This window comes from Podarcis melisellensis (assembly GCF_964234715.1).
Source record: "Podarcis melisellensis genome assembly, chromosome: 17".
In the NCBI taxonomy this organism is placed as follows: domain Eukaryota; kingdom Metazoa; phylum Chordata; class Lepidosauria; order Squamata; family Lacertidae; genus Podarcis; species Podarcis melisellensis.
Window position 1 is genome coordinate 30,866,672 of NC_138534.1, and position 23,185 is coordinate 30,889,856.

The following is a 23,185-nucleotide window of genomic DNA, read 5'->3' on the forward strand; positions in this document are numbered from 1 at the left end:
GCTGCTGCCGCGCCACTGCCGGTGCAAGACTTCCACTCGCATCTGGGGCCAAAGTTTGCTACCAGGAGACCTACTTCCGGGTTAGCGGAGCCCGTCACCCAAAGCGTTCGTAAGAAGGACGGTACGTAACTCGAGGTTCCACTGTATTAAGCCCCTGTATGAAACTGCCCAAGAATTCGCTGCAAAAATGGTGCGCCCTGAGAATGACCATGTGCAAGGGGTTGTTCCAATGAGATTCCTGGTATGCCTAAAAGTCACAACATGAAGTTATGATATAGCATGACATGAAGGCCCATAGCTGAGCAGGTTCTTTCCATGCGAAAGGTTCCAGGCTCAATTCCATTATCTCCTGATGAGGACCGGGAGAATCCCCTACTTGAAAGCCTGGGAAATTTTACCAGTCAATTACACTGTTCTAGCTGAACCAGTGGTATGTCTCAGTATAATACACCTTCCTATGTTCCTAATTTGGTGATCTGGAGGAAAAAAAATATCCAAATGTAATGGGTAAAGAAAGTCTTCAGGGATATACATTTTCATGTTCTCTTGTTTATTGGAATGCTAAGATGAATTTTGCAGTGAAATCTTACGACCATTAAAAAGGACCGGAACAGGGGATGAAAGGAAGCAATTTCTGGAAAAGGCAGTACGGTTGAAAAAAGACGGTTTATTTTTCTCTTTGGGAAGCCTCTAAAAGAAAGTCTGTGTTGTGGGGTACAACAGATTCCTCCTAAGGCTCCGAACCCTACGGCTGTTAACAGGCAAAAACTTCCTCCCTAGACTTCTCTTCTTCCAACATTAGGTCGCAAACAATGTCATGCTGTAATTCTCTGACTGAAAATTGCTCCATCAGCGACCGTGAAAAGGAAAAAGAGCGGCGCTCTCGTCTCGCACTGCCTGGCATGTAGCTCTAGAGGCACTCTCGTACTAGCGTAGAAAACACTGCTGACGTGTTGGCCCAGAGTTACTGTTAGAGAGAGAGAGAGAGAGGGAATGTGGAAAATCTCTCAGAGGCAGCAATGTCCCTTTCTTTCTCCTTCTCCTCCCCCTTCCCTGCACACATTAGCTTCCGTGCTCCTGCTTCTTCTCTCTGTCTGGCACTAGCAAAGGTGCAGAGCGCTTGTGAGAGAAAGAAGAGACGCGCAGAGAAAAAGCCCTCCTTCCAATCTTAATTAAGTCGCTGGCACTTAGATGTAGTTATTACCAGCGATAAACAGTGATGTGCGACTTGGCCCGATATCCTTTTCTTTTGCGGTAGCAAAACTGGCTGGCTGGATATTGCGATCCTTCTTAGCCAGAGACTCTCTCCATCACTCAGAGCTGACAGGAAGACTTCCTTCACGGTGTCTGGTGTCTGCCTAGACTCCTAATTGTGGCTTGACAATGCTCACAGAGCGGTGTCTGGGCTTCGTCTATTCCGGCTTGTACCTCTGGGCATCCTTGTTCCTGTCTTTTTTCAAAGGTAAGTTCTGGATTTTCCTGATTATACGTTGGCAATGATGATGATTTGTCCTTTGCTGAACATGAGCTGTTCTGATTTCCCTGGAGATGTACATTGGGAAACTTTTTCAGGGGCTATTTGTCCCCATCAAAGTCAATGGGATGCGTACAATGAGTACAAACAGGAATAAAACAAAGCAGAGGATTTTTAATATATATACTAAAAAACAAACAAACACCTGTGAACTGATGTTGTACTTCTGATATTTTTGACCCCCCCCCCAAGGCAGGGATGTGCGAGAGCTCTTTGCTCTGACAACTTTCTCTGCGAATACAAATGTCAATAATAGAAATAAAAGACTGTGACGGCTTCAGTGTTGGATTTTGAACATAAAATGGCATATATTTCTCAGGTAGGGCAGACTAAGATAGGAATGCTTTAAAGAGGACTTGTGGATCATTTTATTGGGCTTGAGATGAGGGAGATGAACTGTTTCTCTTTCAATCTTTTCCGTGTTATGTGTTCATTTCTATAATACAAGGTTCCTAAGTTAGGGATGGACAAAAGGAAAAGGAAAGAGTATTAGCTAGGGGAGTCTGGCTCACTGTGTCGTTGATACAATACCTGGATTTAATCTTCTATATTAGTATCATGGCTACTGGTTTAAATAAATAGGTTTTGGCTTAACTCGAATTGTTGATGCATCAGCCTGAAGATGAATCTATTATATAAGGTACATAAAATGAATCTGTACGTGTAACCCAACAGCTAAATCAGTTATGAAATCGCATGGGAATGAAGCAATTCAGTAAAATAGACAGGGAATAGGAAAGCCAGACGAAGGGCTAAATTGGATACTATGAAAGATGATCATGAAAGTTACTTTGGAGGTTCTTATTTAAAGGTAAGAATCAACACAATATAGAGGGTAAACCCCTGTTGAGAAACTTGATCCAACTTGGACCTGAGAAACCTGGTCTAGAGATAAGCCTTCAACTTTGGCTGTGGTCCTAAATGCACTCACTCCGGGGTGCCAACAGGATTTCCTCAAGGCCCACTTTTCCCTTGTCTTCTGCAGCAATCTGTTGACAAGATCTGCAGCTTACGTGCATACAGTGGTACCCCGGGTTACATACGCTTCAGGTTACAGACTCCGCTAACCCAGAAACAGTACCTTGGGTTAAGAACTTTGCTTCAGGATGAGAACAGAAATCGTGCTCCGGCGGCACAGCGGCAGAGGGAGGCTCCATTAGCTAAAGTGGTGCTTCAGGATAAGAACAGTTTCAGGTTAAGAACAGACCTTCAGAACGAATTAAGTACTTAACCCGATGTACCACTGTATATTAACTCAGCCTAGTCTACCTCACTGGGTTGTTACAAATATAAAAGGGGAGGAGGGGAGGAAAATGCACACAACCTTGAACTCCTGGACAGAAAAGCAATATCCAAATGCATGCCAGGCCGCACACTATGGAGTACCTTTCCACAGGAGGCAATAATGGCCACCAAGGTGGATGGCTTCAGACCCTCCAAGTGCCACTATTTTCCAGGAACAGTCCTGGATTTACAGAAACTATCCTGGCTTCTGATATTATCCTGGAATTTCCCACTTTTCCTTAGGATGTCCCTATTTTCATCGGAGAAATTTTGGAGGGCATGGAACTATGTGACCTCTGAGCCAAGGAGATAAGTAACTATACAACCTTTAGAAGACACCTGAAGTCAGCCCTGTAGAGGGCAACTTAAAAAAAAAAATATTATGTTTTTATATACAGTGGTACTTTGGGTTAAGAACTTAATTCGTTCCGGAAGTCTGTTCTTAACCTGAAATTGTTCTTAACCTGAGGTACCACTTTAGCTAATGGGGCCTCCTGCTGCCACCATGCCGCTGCCACACGATTTCTGTTCTCATCCTGAGGTAAAGTTCTTAACCCGAGGTACTATTTCTGGGTTAGCAGAGTCTGTAACCTGAAGCATCTGTAACCTGAGGTACCACTGTATGTTGGAAGCTGCCCAGAGTTGTTGGGGCAACCCAGTCAGATGGACAGGGTATAAATAATAATGTTGTTGTTGTTGTTGTTGCTGTTGCTGTTGCTGTTATGGAATAGGACATCCCTTTTTCCCTCGGAGAAATGTTGGAGGACATGTGGCTTTAAAAGGATTAGACATATTAATGGAGGATAGGGCTACCAGAGGCTACCAGCCATGACAGCTGCCTTCACAGTGGGAAGCTGTATGCTTCTGAATACCAGTTGCCTGACACTGTAGAAAGGAAGAGTGCTATAGTGCTCAGGTCTTGCTTGTGGTCATCTCACAGGCATCTGCTTGGCCATTCTGAGAACTAGATGGGCTGTTGGTCAGATCCAGCAGGCTCTTCTTATGTAATGTCATTCACAGATCATGCAACAAAGCTAGAAAAACAGCCTCCTTGCTTTAACTGCAACGTTTCATTGTCCCGGTATTTACAGCAGAACGCCAAAATGGAACGGAACAAATCTTTGCTAAACCAGATAAATAGTAGCAAGCAAGAAATACTCTTAAGGATGTGCAGTTTTGCGACTTTGGTGCCTGAGCTACCAACTCACAGCTTAGCCTACCTCACAGGCTTCTTGTGCAGATAAAAGAGGGAAGGGGAAGGCAATCTACGCAGCCTTACGCTGCCGGGAGGGAAATCAAGACACCAAAATACAACATCTAGCAACAAAAATGTGCTGTTTCAAAACTCTCCAAATTTTGGAGGGCGGTTCTCTAGCCAAGCAATGTTTACAAATATGCATATGCTAGGGGAAAGTGTGTGTGAAAATGCATACATTAGCAATGTGTTATATTCAGGGAAAATTGCTTTGCAAAAATATGCATCTTAGGCAGAATTGCCTAGAAAACTGTGTACCGTAGGAGAAATTTGCTGGTGAGTTTTCACGAGGACTTCTTTAAAAACACACACACACACACTACCCCAAATGGATTTGGAAATGTGGAGGACTTGACTAAAGTTTGGAAAAATGAGAAACTAAAATTGACAGATTTCCTCATCGCTAATTCAAAGTGGTAAAAACAGAGGTGGAGGCAGAAGAGTCCTTAAAGGTGTTCACCCCATGCCCCCCCCAAACTATGGCTTAATACTTTATTTGTCAGACAAATCAGAGAGTGTTGAATCTGAAATGGCTGCTGTTTCAGAATACGTGTTCATATAACAATTCTGTAAGGTGCGCAATATATGATCTATCTGCTGAAACGACATTCAAAGTCCTGATGGTGGTGATTGTGATTGTTGGAATTGGTTGTAGTATTTCTCTTGTATCTGTAAGCTGATTTGGGATTTCCACAGGTAAAGTGAGTACTTAAGAATAACAGCGTTAACTACTTTTTATAATCCTCCCCTGCTCTGCCTAAAAATTTATTCTCTGGAGCTTTTCAGCACCCTGTAGGCAGTACCTGTTCCTTGCAAAGAGTAGAGCAGAGAAACAGAGATCTAGAAAACTATAGAGATATTGTGCATAGGAATAGAGTAGAGAAAAGCAGAGTGATGGACATGAAGATTTGTGAGGGCCCTGATCTGACTTGGGAAACTTGGTTGACATTGCAGTTAGAAAGGAATAAAATCCCACCTCCAATATAACACACTGAACTGAAAATGTAGCATTTGGAAGTGGGAAAGGCATGCAGAACCCTACTCCCTTCCCTCCATTTAGTGTAACACTTGAAAGATACTCCTGAAACGGACCATGGTGGAGGTGGAATGTCTTTGGATCCCAAGATGCTGTGCATTCAACACACAGAGAGGCAGACACGGTACCTGGTTGGGACAAATATGCGGTGTTGCAGAGATGGTTGTTTAGTATTGTCAGGTTTGACAGCTAGCTCCAGGGTCTGTTTGGGGGGGATGGTGAGATGGAAGTTGCCTACTTTCCCCTAAATAGGGTTCTCCAGCTGTTTTGGACTACAGTTCCCATGCTCCCTGACCACTGGTCCTGCTAGCTAGGGATGATGGGAGTTGTAGTCCAAAAACAGCCGGAGGTCCAAGTTTGGGAAACGTTGCCTATCAGGTCATTACCATTGTCAACATTCACTACTTAAGTCACCTGTTTGCAGCTCTGCATGTAGAAAGTGCAAGTGGCTTGAGGGATCTGGGCAACCCTGTAAAAGCTGCAGAGACACTCTTCCTCGCCCCGGCTAGTGTACAAACCACCAGTCTGAAAGGGGTTCTGCTGTCTAAATTCAGCCACTTATTCTGGGTTTCCTCAGATTCAGTAGGAACCCTGATAATCATAGTCAGTACTTCTATAGTGCTTACACCCACAAGTGCTCAATGTGTTTCATGTACTTCCCCACAACAACACCTATGATTAAAGGTAAAGGTGAAGGGACCCCTGACCATTAGGTCCAGTCGTGCCCGACTCTGGGGTTGCGGCACTCATCTTGCTTTACTGGCTGAGGGAGCCAGCGTACAGCTTCTGGGTCATGTGCCCAGCATGACTAAGCCACTTCTGGTGAACCAGAGCAGCGCACAGAAACGCCATTTACCTTCCCGCCGGAGCGGTACCTATTTATCTACTTGCACTTTGACGTGCTTTTGAACTGCTAGGTTGGCAGGAGCAGGGACTGAGCAACGGGAGCTCACCCCGTCACGGGGATTCTAACCGCCGACCTTCTGATCGGCAAGTCCTAGGCTCTGTGGTTTAACCCACAGCGCCACCCGCGTCCCTTACACCTATGATTATAGCTGTCTTAATGATGTCTCTCTCTCTTCTCTATTGCATGGGGAACCAGTGGCTTTCCCAGTGCTTGAACTGCAACTCCCACCATCCCTGACCACTGGCCATACTGTCTGGGGCTGATGGGAGTTGGAGTCCTACAACATTTGGAGAGCTTGCTTCTTCATGCCTGATCTACTTGCTTGCAGCCAGGCTTCTACAAAGGGCAGGCGTTCTGCACTTGGCTAGGAATGTCTGCTCTACTTAATGCATCGGCTTTATTGCCCTTCTCTCCTCACAGGTTGTCTAAATCATTTTTCACCAACAGTTTGTTGCTATTTTGCATGCTGCTGCAGCACGCCGCATAAGATTTGGAGGTGACACACAGAGCTGTTGCAAGCAGTATTTGACCACCTCCAAAGAAGGCAAAGCCAAGGCTGTGTCATGCCAAGGGGCAGAGAAAGGAGAGAACAGACTGTGTGTGGAATTTGTAAACTAAACAGGTTTCTCCATACTTTCAATCATCCCTTATTACAACTGTCAGGAAAGCGCTCTAGGTACACAATTGGGCTATGTTAAGCAGCAGCACATATAGAATATGTTAATACACCACCATTCTTTAAGCAGTCAGATTTATTTTTAGGTACTGTGGCAGTTAAAAGCCTGAGCTGGAAGCCCTCAGTGGTGACCTTGAATAAGCCACTATTTCTCAGGCTGGTCTCTTAGTCTATTACAGGGGTCTGCAACCTTTAAGACAAAAAGAGCCACTTGGACCCATTTCCGAAGAAAAAAAATCTGGGAGCCGCAAAACCATTGCGACATTTAAAACAAATATATCTCCGGAGCCACGATCTGACAGCGGATGGGAAGGTGACGTCGGGATGGTGCGTGACTAACGTACGCACCGCCCCCATGCGACGTCACAGCCAGTATAGCGCTCGCCACAGTGGGGAGTGTCGGGACGCACAGTGCGCCTCCTCCCATTGCTAGTATCTGCCCCGGAGCCGCGGCAAAGGTGTAAAAGAGCCACATGCGGCTCCGGAGCCATGGGTTGCTGACCCCTGGTCTATTATATGGAGATAGACCACTTTGTGGTGGTTCCAGTCCTAATTCCACCCTACCAGTACCAATGGACACCAGCCCTCCTTGGGGGTTATCAGTTCATAGCCTGCTTTACAGGACTGTTGAATGGGAAGCGCTTACATGTATGATGGCGATGACAGGAATGCAGTATTTGCACCGCAATCCTTTCCCACATCTGTTCAGAAGCAAATCCTACGGCATTCAATGGAGAATGCACACTTTACCTTCAAACATACAGGCAAAACGGGGTACCTAATTCTGCCTGATCCTCTCCTGGGTCCTTTTGTCCACTTGCTTTCATATGGTGAACGGAACTCAATGTCTGGCCTATTAAGTGGAAACCTCTCAGAAGCATAGCTGTCAACCGTCCCTTATTTGGCGGGAAACTCTCTTATCCCAGTGCCGTGTCCCGCTGCTGTCCCTTATTGATGATGTCCCTTAAATTTCCCGGGTTTCATGCTCGCCCTGCTCGGGAGGGAAGCAGAGGCTCGGGGTCCTCTGCCTCGAAAGAGCACGCTCATGAGCTGCTGCGTCTCTCCCTTTTTGCCCTCAGGGGTGCGTCGTGAAGAGACGGGTGGCAGTGGGCGGGCAGGCAGCCCCTCTCTTGCGAGACTTCCACCACGCTGCCAGAGGAAGCCGGAGGTGGCAGTGGTGGCAGCTGAGGAGGCGGCCTGAGGGAGGAGGAAGAGGGGGGGATGGGGAGGGACACAGAAGGGCAGTGCTTCAGTGGCTGCAGCGGCGGCGCAACCGCCTCATGCCGGGCTCACGGGTGGTGTGGGCAAGAGTCTCTCTCCCTCCCTCCCTCTCTCTCGGGCGGGGAAGGGCCAATGGAACTCCTCACACCAGGACGACGGCAGCCCCAACGTGCTGCTTAGCATACCCTCCAACCAGTGCAGCATCTTAATGTAGTGATTTCCCCCTCTGCATCCTCTTCAAAACTCTTTTTTATAAATCGTTTGTCCATCCATAGTTCAAATTTTTACTACAAGTTTTCTGTCAATCCTACCAATGTATGTAACTCTTTACAATAGCTTTTCAACTAAATTATAAACTTTCCCCATTCTTTATTAAAGAGGTCCTCTTCCTGGTTTCTAATTCTACCTGTAAGCTTTGCCATCTCGACGTCGTTCATCCGTTTTGTCTGCCCCTCTTCTTTGTTCGGAGTTGTAGAGCCTTAGGATCATCTAGTCCAACTCCCTGCAAAACACAGTCAGTGGCAGCAAAAGCAGCCTGGCTCCATCAGTGCCGGATTTATGTATAAGCTAAGCAAAATACCTTATTTTGGCTGCTGATCCCTTATTTTCGAGGCTGCTGGTCCCTTATTTTCAAATCTGTAAATTGACAGCTATGCTCAGAAGGAACCTGCGTGCCCTAGCTGGGTCATGCTCAGAAGTGCAAGTACTGGAAAGAGAGAAAGACACAATTTGTTTGAATGTTTAAGGAAGAAGCTGTAATCTTCAACTAAGAAAAACAAAGCCCATACTTGGATAAGCATGTGAATGTAAATATTTTGCATATATTCTTCTTCAGCTATCAGGCCCTCCAAGTGTCTGTATTTTCCAGGGACAGTCCTGGATTTACATAAACTGTCCTGGTTTCTGATTAGATCCCGGAATGTCCCACTTTTCCTTAGGACACCCTTATTTTCATCAGAGAAATGTGGGAGGGTATGGAGTTATCCGACCTCTGAGCCATCTGAAGGCAGCCCTGCATAGGGAAGTTTTTAAACGTTTAATGTTTTATTATCTTTTTCTACATGTTGGGAGCTGCCCAGAGTGGCTGGGGCAACCCAGTCAGATGGGCAGGGTATAAATAGTAAAATTGTTATTATGGAATAAAAAGGTAAAAGGATCCCTGACTGTTAGGTCCAGTCACGGACGACTCTGGGGTTGCAGCACTCATCTTGCTTTATTGGCTGAGGGAGCCGGCGTACAGCTTCCGGGTCATGTGGCCAGCATGACTAAGCCGCTTCTGGCGAACCAGAGCAGCGCACGGAAATGCCATTTACCTTCCCGCCAGAGCAGTGCCTATTTATCTACTTGCACTTTGACGTGCTTTCAACTGCTAGGTTGGCAGGAGCAGGGACCGAACAACGGGCGCTCACCCCGTCATGGGGATTCAAACCGCCAACCTTCTGATCAGCAAGTCCTAGGCTCTGTGGTTTAACCCACAGCGCCACCTGCGTCCCTCAAATAATAATAATAATAAAAGATCTTAACACTTGTCTCACACATAAAATGGTGGACCCTCCCAGCTCTCACCTGGGAGCTTTCCTTCCTTCTCCCAGACTCTCAGTTCTCCCCTTCCCTTCGGGATTCTTCTACCAACCTTCCATCACTTCCTGTGTGTGTAATCCTGAGATCCAGCTCTTCTCAATCTGCCTGCCTCACAGACAACTGCAGGCTGCTTGGCTTTGATCTCTCACACATCAGCCCCTAGCCTTCTTGCTCACCACACACCCCAGCCCACTTACTGGAGGAAATAAGGGTGAGTCACCTCCATCTATCACTTATGTCTTCTAGAGCCATCTTAGCACCCATTGAGACACTTCTGCTGAATCTCATTGGCAATCAATAGTCTTTTGTCAGGTCTTAAGAGGTATTGCCTCAAGGTACCCCACAGTGATGGCTCTAAAATGGGGGGGAAAATCAAGAATCATAAAGCAGTATGGGGGAAAAGTCAAAAAGCATAGAGCGGTATGGGAGCCCAAGAGACCATCTTACACCAAACCACTGCAGAAACTGAAAACACTGGCAATCTACAAGTGCAGGAATCCCCAAACTCGGCCTTCCAGGTGTTTTGGGACTACAACTCCCATCATCCCTAGCTAACAGGACCAGTGGTCAGGGATGATGGGAATTGTAGTCCCAAAACATCTGAGGGGCCGAGTTTGGGGGTGCCTGTACAAGTGTGTGTATTTGTGATGCCCAAGGGAACAGCTTTAGCTGCCACCAGCTTGTCAAAGGGAGTAAGAACCCAAAAGAGGTGGGCTGGGAAGGGGAGAAATGTATAGGAATGGGAACATTTGAAGAATACAGTTTTGAAAACATGGCAGCTTTAGCTTAAATGGGGCAGTTGGAAAGTATGGTACAAACTCAGGTGCACCAATCAAGGTTGGGAAGGATAAAAGACAAGGAAGGCAGAGACACTGTGTCTGCTCAACTTTCTCCGTTGATTGGCTGCTTCGGGAATGCCACTGGACTGTTTGCTGTTTGTATTGGGCCCAGACTGGCATTTGTCCAGTTAGACCATCTGACTACTCTCTAGTGTTGCCCTTGGGACTGTGTGCCCTATCAGGACTTACCTCTCCGAATGCCGAAGTTCAGGACACCTGAGCTCTTGAGAAAGGACTTCTCACAGACTTGGCTGCTAAATGGACACATTGCTGCTGACACTCTGCAGAATGCTGTCACGTTAATGAGGTCTTCCCTTGAATTTCCCATAAAATAAGGGAAAGCTATATCAAATCACAAGGACTTGCTACTAGATTGTTTTTATCAGAGAAGGTCATTGCTCCTCCGAGTCACCCTACTTCCTATGCACTGTTTCCATAGCCTGGTGTTTCTCAGACTCCAGCTGTTGTTTTTTTTGGACTACAATTCCCATCATCCCTAGCTACCAGGACCAGTGGTCTGGGATGATGGGAACTGTAGTCTGAAAAAATCTGGAGGCCCAATTTTGGGAGGCCCTGCTGTAGCCCATCCTTCATCGCCTCTTGTGGAGAAGTTTCTGTGGCTTCTTTCAGATGGGCCACTCTATCAATCCACATCAGGCCTACACAGCTTGTGATCCATCAAGCCCAACACAGCCTACCAGCCCACTGGGTGTTTGTAAGCTTTTCTGTTTTTTATTGCTTGCTTGGGACTTCGCAAACTGAGGACGGGCCATTAAGCACCTGGCAGGTCACAATAGATGAGATGCCTCCAGCTTGGCAGGTGACAAGTTGCACAGGCCTGGCCTGATTTACGACGGCATGCAGGCAGTTCTTTTAAAACATCATGTTAGCCTCATAATTCCTGCTTGGCTGGAATGCTGGCCTTCAAACAATTGCTTTGTCACAAGCTGCATTAAGTTTAATGGACTTGTATCAGTACTGGGCTGTGGAGATGAGGCTCGATGGTTTTCCCTGCAGGCCAGTGCTCTTGTTGGTGCCTCTGTCTTTGGTTTTTATAGCTCAATGCATTGGGAATGTGCCAAGGGATGAGGACCCATGGCTGCTTCCACCTATTCCTTTCCCCAGACTCATGCTTGACATTGCCCATGTTGGCAGAGTAGCTAAATTTCAGCTAGGAAGCCAAATCAGGAGTAATACTATCTTAATTTCAAGAAAAATGCCCAAACACTTGCCAAAATATTCAAAGACATTTACTTGCAGAACATATAGCTTATACCCTCCAACATTTCTCTAATGAAAATAGGGACATCCTATTCCATAATAGGGAGGTGGGTAGCACTGTGATCTAAACCACAGAGCCTAGGTCTTGCTGATCGGAAGGTCGGTGGTTCGAATCCCTGCGACGGGGTGAGCTCCCATTGCTCGGTCCCAGCTCCTGCCAACCTAGCAGTTCAAAAACACGTCAAAGTGCAAGTAGATAAATAGGCACTGCACTGGCGGGAAGGTAAACGGCGTTTCCGTGTGCTGCTCTGGTTCGCCAGAAGCGGCTTAGTCATGCTGGCCACATGACCCGGAAGCTGCACGCCAGCTCCCTCGGCCAATAAAGCGAGATGAGCGCTGCAACCCCAGAGTTGGCCACGACTGGACCTAATGGTCCAGGGGTCCCTTTACCCTTTACCTTTATTATTATTTCATTTCTATACCGCTTTATATTTTTAAGAAACAATCTACCTTTGAAAAATGACTCTCTGTTTTTCCCCTCTCTCTGTTCCCCCATATATATTTTTCTGTTTTGTTTTTGTTTTTATTTAGACTAGTTTGATTCTGGGCTTCCGCTGCAAATCCTGCCTGTGTACAACCTGCTTCTGAATTCCTCTGAACATTTTACTGTTACTTGTTCTGTGGCAAAGGAAAGTCACCCAGCAAAGACTGAGAGGTGCTTTTCTTTCCATACTAAGTGAGTGAGGATTCTTGATCTTAGAAAACGGAGTTGCCCTGGTTCAATTTTGACACAAATTAAGGGCAGATGAGAGGTGCGATTAGGCAAGCTGATAACAATGATGATTGATGTTTGAGAAAAATATATTCATTTTTTGTCCCAGAAGCCTATGCACCCCTGCATAAATATTCTTATTGCGACATCCTGCACTTCCCTGAGCCATGTAAGACTCCTGCTATGCAAGCAGCCTGCCTAATAGATCTTCCATTATTACTGTTACTTTTCTATCATAGTAGTAGAATTTATTAAGGGAAGTATGAAAAGATGGGATAGATTGATTCTCATCTTAAATTTGATTCAATCTCATTACTTTCTGTCTCTGCTCTTTTACCTATGTTTGTAGCTATCTGATCTTTCTGTCAAATCAGAGTTTGGGAGCTGCAAACGAGATTGTCTTTACAACACGCACCTGTAGTGCATTCACAAACTCAGGTCAGATGCTTCAGATAAGGAGTTCAGAGGAAGCCTAGCTAGTAAAGGTAGCATTGTTAGCACTTTCTGCTTATGATGTATGTGAGAGAAGATGGGGTGGAATATTTTGGGGCGTCACTAGAATCCAAAGTAGTCTTGAAAGACAATGGGGGGTCAAAGGAAGGGAGTTTTCCAGTGTTATGTACTGGAACGTGAAAGGAAATCTATGGTTTGGGAGAGGCCAGGAAACAAATACAGTGGTACCTCAGGTTAAGTACTTAATTCGTTCTGGAGGTCCGTACTTAACCTGAAACTTTTCTTAACCTGAAGCACCACTTTAGCTAATGGGGCCTCCTGCTGTTGCTGCGCTGCCGGAGGACGATTTCTGTTCTCATCCTCAAGCAAAGCTCTTAACCTGAAGCACCATTTCTGGGTTAGCGGAGTCTGTAACCTGAAGTGTATGTAACCTGAGGTACCACTGTACTGTATTGCTGTCAGATCACAGTCAGGAATTTTGGTAACGTCAATAGTCCATTGTTTTAGGAATGGTGAACTTAGCTCCTCTCTTCATTAACCCCCACAGAGTTGCCATTTAAATATCATATGAATATAGAGGGATTTCATGTAGTGTGTAGGTTCTCCTACCAATACTTCACTGGGGCAGGAAGCTTCCTTCCTTACTACAATATCTTGATTTCTTCTCTACTCCACCAGCTCAGAATGATCACTTGGGTAAGTTTTCTGTGAAAGCTTTTGAAATGCATTTTTGCTTATCACAGCTACCGTTACTGTGCTTTTGGTTTCCTGCTACACTCTGTGGTAAATACTGCTTCAATATTTCAAAGTAAATAAGCCTCAAAAAGACACTTTTTCTAGTCTTGCCTTTAGGTTTTGTTTTTTTGGTCAGTGTAAATCCTGACAGAACCCCAACAAAGGGCTGAGAAAAACACTTCTTTCATAGGATGTATTGTATTGGCTAGTTAGCCGATAACTTATTGTTGTCTAAATAATGGAGGGATTAAATTCTCCTAGGGAGACAGTAGCATAATAAGAATGTGAGAAGTGGTGGATGTGATAAATCTGCTTTTTTGTGAAGAGTTCTTAATTTCTGGTTCTTATGCTGAAGTGTGGTGGGAGGCCAAAGCTGTTATTGCTCAGCGATGATCCCTTTACATATAGCCAGAGACTCTTTCATTTGCTACCTAATTGCTATTTCTACTCATGAATGCTCTGACCAATCTAGAGCTGGTCACATTGCCACGCCTTGGTTGCCCCCAGATGTGAAAAGGGACTAATGTCCTCTAAGTGCAACATAGGGCATATATGTGTTTTACATGCACTTGATTTACCATACAGTATGTGGCTTGCCTTGATGCCTTCTATCCTAGGGAGCCGCTTGCATGCATGTATACTGACATAGGCCCCAACCCTATGGGGCTGAGGACAGCCCAGCCCCCTCAAAATATACAGGGATGGGGCAGGCCTCCTTGCCATGGTGATGGGCTTCCCTGGGCCTCGTGGCTTCTCCTGATGCTCGTAATGAGACTCTTCAACGTCGCACAGAACCTTGCACCGCTGCACACTGAGATGCTGTTTTAGACTTTTTGAGCTAGGTTGTATCAGCCTCAGTGGTGAAGCTGTATGCTCCGCTACTGGGTTTGGAGAGCAGGAGGAGGTGTGGCACATTGCCTGTGGGGGCATGGCACCTGGAGCGTGCGGGGGTCCACAGCGCGTGTCGGGGGGGCGCTGCAATGGCTCCCTACCGGAAAAGTGGTGCTGGGGGCGGTCCACTCCCTCCACACTCCCGCTCCTCCACCAGTGATCAGCCTACCACTGTCCAGCAGACTTTGTGGTGGAGCCAGGAGAATCTTTCCTTAGACCCATAAGGTATGGGACTCTATCAATTTCAATTTCTCTCGGTTTCTTGTTTTTCTAGTTTTAAGATCAGTTTTCTACATTTCTACATCAGTTTGATTTTTTTTAAAAAAACAGAAGTCCTCATGAAAAGTTATTAGCATTTTAGTGTGAATTTCTTCTGATATACACAATTTTGTATGCAATGTTGTCAAATATACACATTTCTGCAATCAGTTTTCCCCAATAAATATATTTTCTGCATTATCATTATTGTGTGCATTTAACACACACTTTATCCTAGTAGGGTGTTTCCCAGACTTGGGTCTGCAGCTGTTTTTGGACTGCAATTCTCATCATCCCTGATCACTGGTCTTGCTAGTTAGGGATGATGGGAGTTGTAGTCCAAAACAGCTGGAGACCCAAGCCTGGGAAACACTGTATTAGTATATGCATTTTTGTATACATGGTTGGAGAAGTGTGTTGCAAAATTTAGTGACTAGAGAATCTCAACAGATAGCTACATTTCATTTTGTATATTGCTTCAGGGAGTTTTAATCAAGTAGGTTCAGTTTTGAATGTGGAGTGAAACAAAATTGTCTGCAAAAGTGTTCTCTCCACTTGCCATTCCCAGGAACTAGTATTCAGAGACATAAAGGTAAAGGTAAAGGACCCCTGGATGGTTATGTCCTGTCAAAGGTGACTATGGGGTTGCGGTGCTCATCTCACTTTCAGGCCGAGGGAGCTTGCGTTTGTCCACAGACAGCTTTCTGGGTCATGCGACCAGCATGACTAAAACGTTTCTGGCGCAACGGAACACCATGATGGAAACAAGAGTGCACGAAACGCCGTTTACCTTCCCACCGCAGTGGTACCTATTTATCTACTAGCGCTGGCATGCTTTTGAACTGCTAGGTTGGCAGGAGCTGGGACAGGGCAACGGGAGCTCACCCCGTCGTGGGGATTCGAACCGCCGACCTTCTGATCAGCAAGCCCAAGAGGCTTAGTGGTTTAGACAATAGCACCACCCCTATTCAGAGACATATTGCCTTTGACACCAGAGACAATACATAGCTATCATGTCTAGTAATCACTGATAGCCTTGTCCTCCATGAATTCGATGGATCCACTTTCAAAATTACCCAAGGTGGTGGCCGTCACAGCACCTTGTAGTAGGGAATGCCGTAGTTCAGCTCCGCATTGCAGAAAACAGGACCTCCTGTGTCAAGATGGGACTCAGAGTGTGGGAAGCTAAACAATAAGCATTCCCTGGCCTTGAAATCAAATAGTCTAGATCAGAAGTAGCCACCTGGGACATCCAAAGGAAGGAACGTCTATATGCCTGTGAAAGGTTGCAGCTAGTTGTGTGTGTGTGGAATGTACTGCTGCGTCTTGCTTTGTGGCTGAAAGGATGCTGGTGACGGCAGCAGTGGCTTAGAAAGAAAGCGCAAATTCACTGTTATAGATAACACACAGATTTTCTGCCTGAGGGTTGGAGCTAAGCTTATAGGGCTGTGAAGAAAAGATAAGCCGTTGTACGAATGGTTTCTCGTCTGAGCTGGTGGGGAAATATGGGTGACCTCCAGCTCAACTCCTTTATGAAGCTGTCAAATTCTGATTTAATAACCTGCGGTAAATAAAGGGCCACTGGAATTTAATTTTTTTTTTAAGGTGGCAGAATAGTCTGTTTTGCCAGAATTGTAACTTTGAAAAGTTTCTCTCTCTCTCTCTTCAAGCACCACCACCAGCACCACCACACTCTTGGAAATGTATTTAGTTATGACAAACAGCAACCCATTTGTAGCAGAAAAATGTAGTTTTTCCTCAATCCGGAATCACTCGCGCTCATCTTCAACATGCTGCTTCCAATGTTGATTGATTCTAGATCCTGCCATCCGCAAAGTGTGGTATGTGCGGTTACTTGATATGCATTTGAAACCCTCCCTTGTATGAGGTTTTCCACTCCTTCTCCACAAACCTCTTAACATGCCCCACGAAGAATGAATAAGGAAGTGGTTCTAGATTCAGGTAGGTAGCCGTGTTGGTGCACACACGAAAGCTTACACCCAGAACAAACTTAGTTGGTCTCTAAGAGATGCGGATGGCACTGTGGGTTAAACCGCAGAGCCTAGGACTTGCCAATCGGAAGGTCAGCGGTTCGAATCCCCGTGACAGGGTGAGCTCCCGTTGTTCAGTCCCTGCTCCTGCCAACCTAGCAGTTCGAAAGCACGTCAAAGGGCAAGTAGATAAATAGGTACCACTCCAGCGGGAAGGTAAACGGCGTTTCTGTATGTTGCTCTGGTTTGCCATGAGCCGGAAGCTGTACGCCGGCTCCCTTGGCCAATAAAGCGAGATGAGCGCCACAACCCCAGAGTCGGCCACGACTGGACCTAATGGTCAGGGGTCCCTTTACCTTTACCTTAAGGCGCTACTGGACATTTTTTTTATTTTTTCAAATTTATTAAGGAAGTGATGAATGAGATCCTAGCGTACACATACCTGTCAAGTGTCACAGAAAAAACAGGACATCCCTTTTTTGTGGCAGATCGTGACAGCCATTTTGGGTACCGCGATCTCACATGCCACAATCTTGACCCGAGAAAAGCATTTTTTGTAGGGTGAAATCACGGCACAGGCCACATGAGTCACCCAGGAGCATATGCCAGAAGACTTGTGTCCCTGTTATTTATCTGAAAAAGTTGGACAGTATTGCATACATTAACCCAGAACTTCATAGGGCAGGTTTGGGTACACCCCTCCCCGCAATGGTCAGGGCTGCCTATGTCTGTTTTCAAGTGGACACACTGTGGCATAATGCAGAATCAATCTGCAATGAGCTTATTTTTTAAAAATGAAACCAGTTTTCCAATAAGTGCTTTCTAGGGGCAAAAGGTATGCAATAGATCAAGACTGTGTGTGGACCATGTAGAAAAAAACAAGTCCTTGGTCTGCATCAATTCTAGAATACAAAGTAATATAGACACACAATGCCATGTGCACACAGCCTACAGCTGCTGAGTGTAATGTAATCTCAGAGTTCCAGACCCTGAGCTCTTGCACCCAAGTAACATGGGTGTAATAATCTGCTTGGATCCCACCTGTAGATGATCAGAACAGGCCTCCTTTGCCTGTGTAGGGTGTATAATTTCATGGGTGTAGCACTGTCATACGTTATGGGACTTGCCCAAACTTCCATGTAGAAGCGATGTCTTCCTATTTTGTAACCTGTGAGATGGGTCCCATTCTAGGTTCAAACCATTATCCTTGGTATAGCTTCCTGGAAATTAAATATAAAAGTTGAGCATTAAGTGTGAAGCTCATGCATGTGTAAAATTAGGTTCGTGTCCTGAAATACTTGGAAGTTTTGTCTGAATCTTTCTGGATTGCCACTTCTGAATATTTTAAAGGGAGACTCTCCATATTTTATTCACGCACATCACATCACACTAACTTAACAAGAGGCTCATGTATTTTGCACTGGGACATCTCTACCTGAGTACAAAATGTTAAATGGGAACCATCCCTTGTACAGAATCCTGGAGTCAGAAAATGTCAAAGGGGTTTCAGTCTAGCTGTGAAATCTTTAAACATGACTGTGGGAGCCTCTTTTCCATGGGCTTATCCCATAGTTTGACATTTTTAAAGTCCTGCAAACACATGGGCTGGGTCAATCACTTGGGTCCCTCTCCCATGAAAGTCTCACCCCCAACAGGGCATTTCGTGATAAGGATTCACATAACTGTCCACTCAGCTGCTTCAGGATGACTCCTTGGGAAACAGTCCCAGAACGCTACTGAAATGTTTGAAGGGTACCTGTTGCTGTGCTACAACTGTGTGGTGAATTCTCCAAAACTGCCATCAGGAATTCCGCTCATGCATGCAAGAAGGGAGAGTAGGGTTTTCCAGGGTTCTTAATCATGGAGGGAGACTCCATTCATAAAAGGAGACTCTCCTTTTCAGATGTCTGCCCTCCAACTTGTGGAAGAGAGTGCTCCTCCTCAAAAGCATGGTGCTATTTACACAGGAAATGATTGCGGGAAGAGGACTTGAGCATGGAGCTGATAAGAAGCCACGAGAAAAAATGGCCGGCTGATTTACTGTATTGTATGGGGCAATACATTCCAGAACTACCTTCTAACAAATGGCTTTATTTGTCCATCGAACAGCAGTGCTGTAAGCCAAGTTTAAAATCCCCAAGGCTGAATTTCACACCTTGGCTGTGGTGAATGCCAGACATAAGGTTTGAAACTAATGACGATGAAGACAGGTGCACCTCACTATGGGGGGCATTCTATATGAGGGGAGCCACCAGTGAGAAACCCCTGCCATGGGTTCCAACTGGCTGGGTGGCACCATCCATATGGCTGATATTGGAGGAGGCAATCTTTCATGTATTTCTGAGTCCCAAGCCCCTTAGAGCTTTGTATGCTAGTATTTGTTGACATTTCCATTCCACCTTAAGGAGCAGATGTGTGGAATTGTTGCGTGTCACATGTCTGTTTACATTCCAGCACAGCTTGCTGGGAACTTCCGTTGTGTATAGCTTTTGCTTTTCCTGTTCTCTCTGAGACGAGAGAGAGAGAGAGAGAGAGAGAGAGAGAGAGACAACATGTTTCTTTGTCCTGATTTATGATTAATAAATCTGTAGTTGTAGTATGCTTCCACAAGCCTCACGCCTATTCTGTGCATGCAGTTCGCTCTGCTGATAGTGTGCCGTGGCTTTGAAGCCCGGGTCGCTGATTTACATCGGGCAGAGGCCGATGGTCTTCACAGTGGGACGACTGGAAGGGAATGGCTCAGCTGGGGCTAGCTAGCTGGCCTCCCGGCCCTCTGCATGTTGACAGTATTAACCCTTCAGTTGGACACAGTAACTCCTTGGCAGCCAGTGGAGTGCTTTCATAGAATCATAGAACTGTAGAGTTGGAAGGGACCATGAGGGTCCTCTAGTTCAACCAATGCAGGAATCTCTTACCCAACGTGGGGCTCCAGCCCCACAGTTGAGAGTATCATGCTCTACCAATTGAGCTATCCAAGCTCAGGATTAGTGACACATGGCCCCATTATGCTGTCCCACTCACCAGTCTGGCAGTCATATTTTGCACTAGCTACAGCTTCCTGACTGTCTTGAAGGACAGCCCCATGTGGATTGCCACTTCTGAATATTTTAATGTGTTGGAATGTGTCCTTGCTTTTCTCTGGAAACTAGCCTGTTGTACAAAAGTACAGGAAATATAAACAGTCATGGAATATGGAGCTGAGCTCCAAACACTGGTATGGAATATACAATACAATTTTCAGGTAGTCATCTGCACAGAAGGAACCCATTTTGACCATGATGCTCATTTTGGCTATGCCACTCACTGAAGTCCATAATTATCCATCGAGCCTATGAACAGTTAGCGCCAGTATACCCACTGTGATTAGCAGATGCTCACTTCATGGTGGGAAGCAAGGCTTGTGAATTGGCACTAGGAGGCCTTTTCTGTTTTCAAGAGGTAACATATCTCATGAACACCACGGAAACTACCTCCTCAAAAATTACATTTGCCAGTGTCTTTTCAAATGCTTCAAAGCCTGAGCCTGTTGCTTTCTCCATGTAGCCGGAACTTGAGTGATTTTTAATTTATTCTTTGATCAGGAGAACATTCCATTTTGTACGGTCCAGGTGAGGTAGGATGGGGAATGATCAGAGTTATGAATATTTTAAAAGAACATTATGTAGATAGGTGGAATCTGACTTTACAAAAAAGAATCATTCTTCTCATGTCAATCTTATTTGAAAGAAGCGCAAGGAAAGGAACGAAGATGACATAGCTTGTGGGTTAGGATAGAGATGTATTTTTAAATGCAAGTTTCAGTCTTACAAGGTAGTTGAGAGATGACAGATGATTTCGCCCTGTACATTTTGAAACCAGGTTAAAAAAAGGTCACCTAAACCACAGTGACATTCACCCTGAAGACAAGTAAATGACAGAATAGAAAGTGGATACAAAAAGGATGAAAGCCCACTAGATGACAGTAAGATATTTTTCTTAAGGGATGATGATAACAGAACATATCTATGTTGCAGGTTTCATATTCAGGGATCACAAAGGCTTGGATTTTGCCCGGTTGGAATGTGTCTTTGAACTCTGATGACACCTCTTTCTTTTATTTATTTATTTCTGTGAGTAGAACCTATCCTGCCGTACAAAGGCAAAATTTATATGTATTGTTCTGTTCTCTTCTGGCCCTACTCACAATGGCTCTGTAGTCCTTACAAGGTTGCCTATAAAGGAATGCAGAAAGGTTCCTCACCTCTGGTGTAAACCATCCTTAGATGTTAGGCATGGGTAGGCAAACTAAGGCCCGGGGCCCAGATCCAGCCCAATCACCTTCTAAATCCAGCCCTTGGATGGTCTGGGAATCAGCGTGTTTTTACATGAGTAGAATGTGTCCTTTTATTTAAAATGCATCTCAGGGTTATTTGTGGGGCATAGGAATTCGTTCACCCCCCCCCCAAAAAAATATAGTCCAGCTCCACACAAGGTCTGAGGGACAGTGGACTGGCCCCCTGCTGAAAAAGTTTGCTGGGGGACAATATCCTAGCCCAACCATGCCCCCCAACATGCTTATTTTCTGTCTGGTCGATTGTCTGTAATGAAGGAACAATATTTATTTGTTTATAACACTCATAATCCACTTTTCCCCCAAGGAACTCAAGCTGGTGTGCATAGGGTCTCCTCCCTCTCTATTATCTCTTCACAACAACCCTGTGAGATTGTGACTGGCCCAAGGCCAAAGCTTCATGGCTGAGTGGGGATTTGAACCCTGGTCTTCCAGGTCCCAGTTCAACACTCTAACCACTGCACCACACTGGCTACCTGATCCCACATACATGCATACAGAGAGTTTGATTTCAATGCGTACCTGTGCTCTGAAGTGATGCAGTTCAGACACGTAGATTTGCATTGCAATCTATGGAGCTCTACTCATAAACAAATAAGTTCTGTGGAGTTAAATGATAATTCCTCCCAAGATAAGTGTGTAGGACTGCAACCTTAACTACTTAAGAATAGCTATGCTTTTGGACGAGTGCCAAAGAAATAAACGAAAACCTGCCAGGGAACAATTTGGACAACAGTTACGGGAGGTAATTTAGAATATGACTGAAAAAACTAGCGTGCCAATTTGCTCAACTACTTCTTTTTTCTTGTTAGCAAAATGCCTAAGTACTTTGAAATCTTCTTCCCAGGCTCCAGTCACATCCCTGCTTTGTTCTTCCTCTTCAGGCAGCAGATTTATGGATCAGACAAATGAAGTCATGACTTTTTGTACAGATTTGTTTTTAAAGTAATATATTAAACTTCAGCTGTGGGGGCTTCTTCACAGATGTCATTCCTCCTAGAAATAACGTGGTCCTCGGAGCCTTATCCTCTTAACAAAGTTCTGATCCCTCATATTTTTATTTCCTTCAAGCACTTCTGCCAGACAGCGCTCATTTCCATAGCTAGGACCTCTGCCTACAGCCCCAAAGAAAGGAAGAAATTAATTCCAGGGTTAAATGGGTGGCAATGTGAAAGGTAACGGGAAACTAGGAAGAAGAAGAGTTTGGATTTGATATTCCGCCTTTCACTCCCCTTCCCTTCCTCCCCCACAACAAACACTCTGTGAGGTGAGTGGGGCTGAGAGACTTCAAAGAAGTGTGACTGGCCCAAGGTCACCCAGCAGCTGCATGTGGAGGAGTGGAGACGCGAACCCCGTTCCCCAGATTACGTGACTACCGCTCTTAACCACTACACCACACTGGCTCCACATGCACCACAAAGTTGTTGTTGTTGTTTAGTCGTTTAGTCGTGTCTGACTCTTCGTGAACCCATGGACCAGAGCACGCCAGGCACTCCTGTCTTCCACTGCCTCCCGCAGTTTGGTCAAACTCATGCTGGTACCTTTGAGAACACTGTCCAACCATCTTGTCCTCTGTCGTCCCCTTCTCCTTGTGCCCTCCATCTTTCCCAACATCAGGGTCTTTTCCAGGGAGTCTTATCTTCTCATGAGGTGGCCAAAATATTGGAGTCTCAGCTTCAGGATCTGTCCTTCCAGTGAGCACTCAGGGCTGATTTCCTTAAGAATGGATAGGTTTGATCTTCTTGCAGTCCATAGGACTCTCAAGAGTCTCTTCCAGCACCATAATTCAAAAGCATCAATTCTTCGGCGATCAGCCTTTTTTATGGTCCAGCTCTCACTTCCATACATCACTGCTGGATGAGAGGAGAGAGAGTGAGCAAAAAGGAGATGTACCCCAAGTCCAGCAACTGTAGGGGTGTAGAGGGATGGAAAAGGAATCTGTCGTACTTGGAGTCTAAAGTGGTCTGATCTGCTGTGTTATGGATGGATTATGAACTGTATTGAATTGAATGGTTCACTTCACAACCCACAGTCAAGTGGATTTGATATGGACTGGTCTGGGGGGTTGCAGTCTGTCTCTGCTCCCCCTTAAAAAAAAGGTTTTCTTTAAAAATTCAGAAAGTGTTATCCTGCTGCCCACAGCCTGAGTGAATGGTGAGGGGAGACTTGGTAGGAATAATCCTTCCCCTTGCTCTACTTTC

At 45.4% G+C, this 23,185-nt stretch overlaps 1 protein-coding gene across 1 annotated transcript in view; it reads left to right on the forward strand.

Moving 5' to 3' along the window:
- Nucleotides 1-956: 956 nt before the first annotated feature.
- LOC309359946 (neuronal acetylcholine receptor subunit alpha-7-like) overlaps nt 957-23,185 on the forward strand; it is a 109,773-nt gene continuing 87,544 nt past the window's right edge. Inside the window, exon 1 of the mRNA XM_081894386.1 lies at nt 957-1,462. Coding sequence (XP_081750512.1) covers nt 1,384-1,462 — 79 coding nt within the window. The 5' untranslated portion in view covers nt 957-1,383. The remainder of the gene's footprint in view (nt 1,463-23,185) is intronic.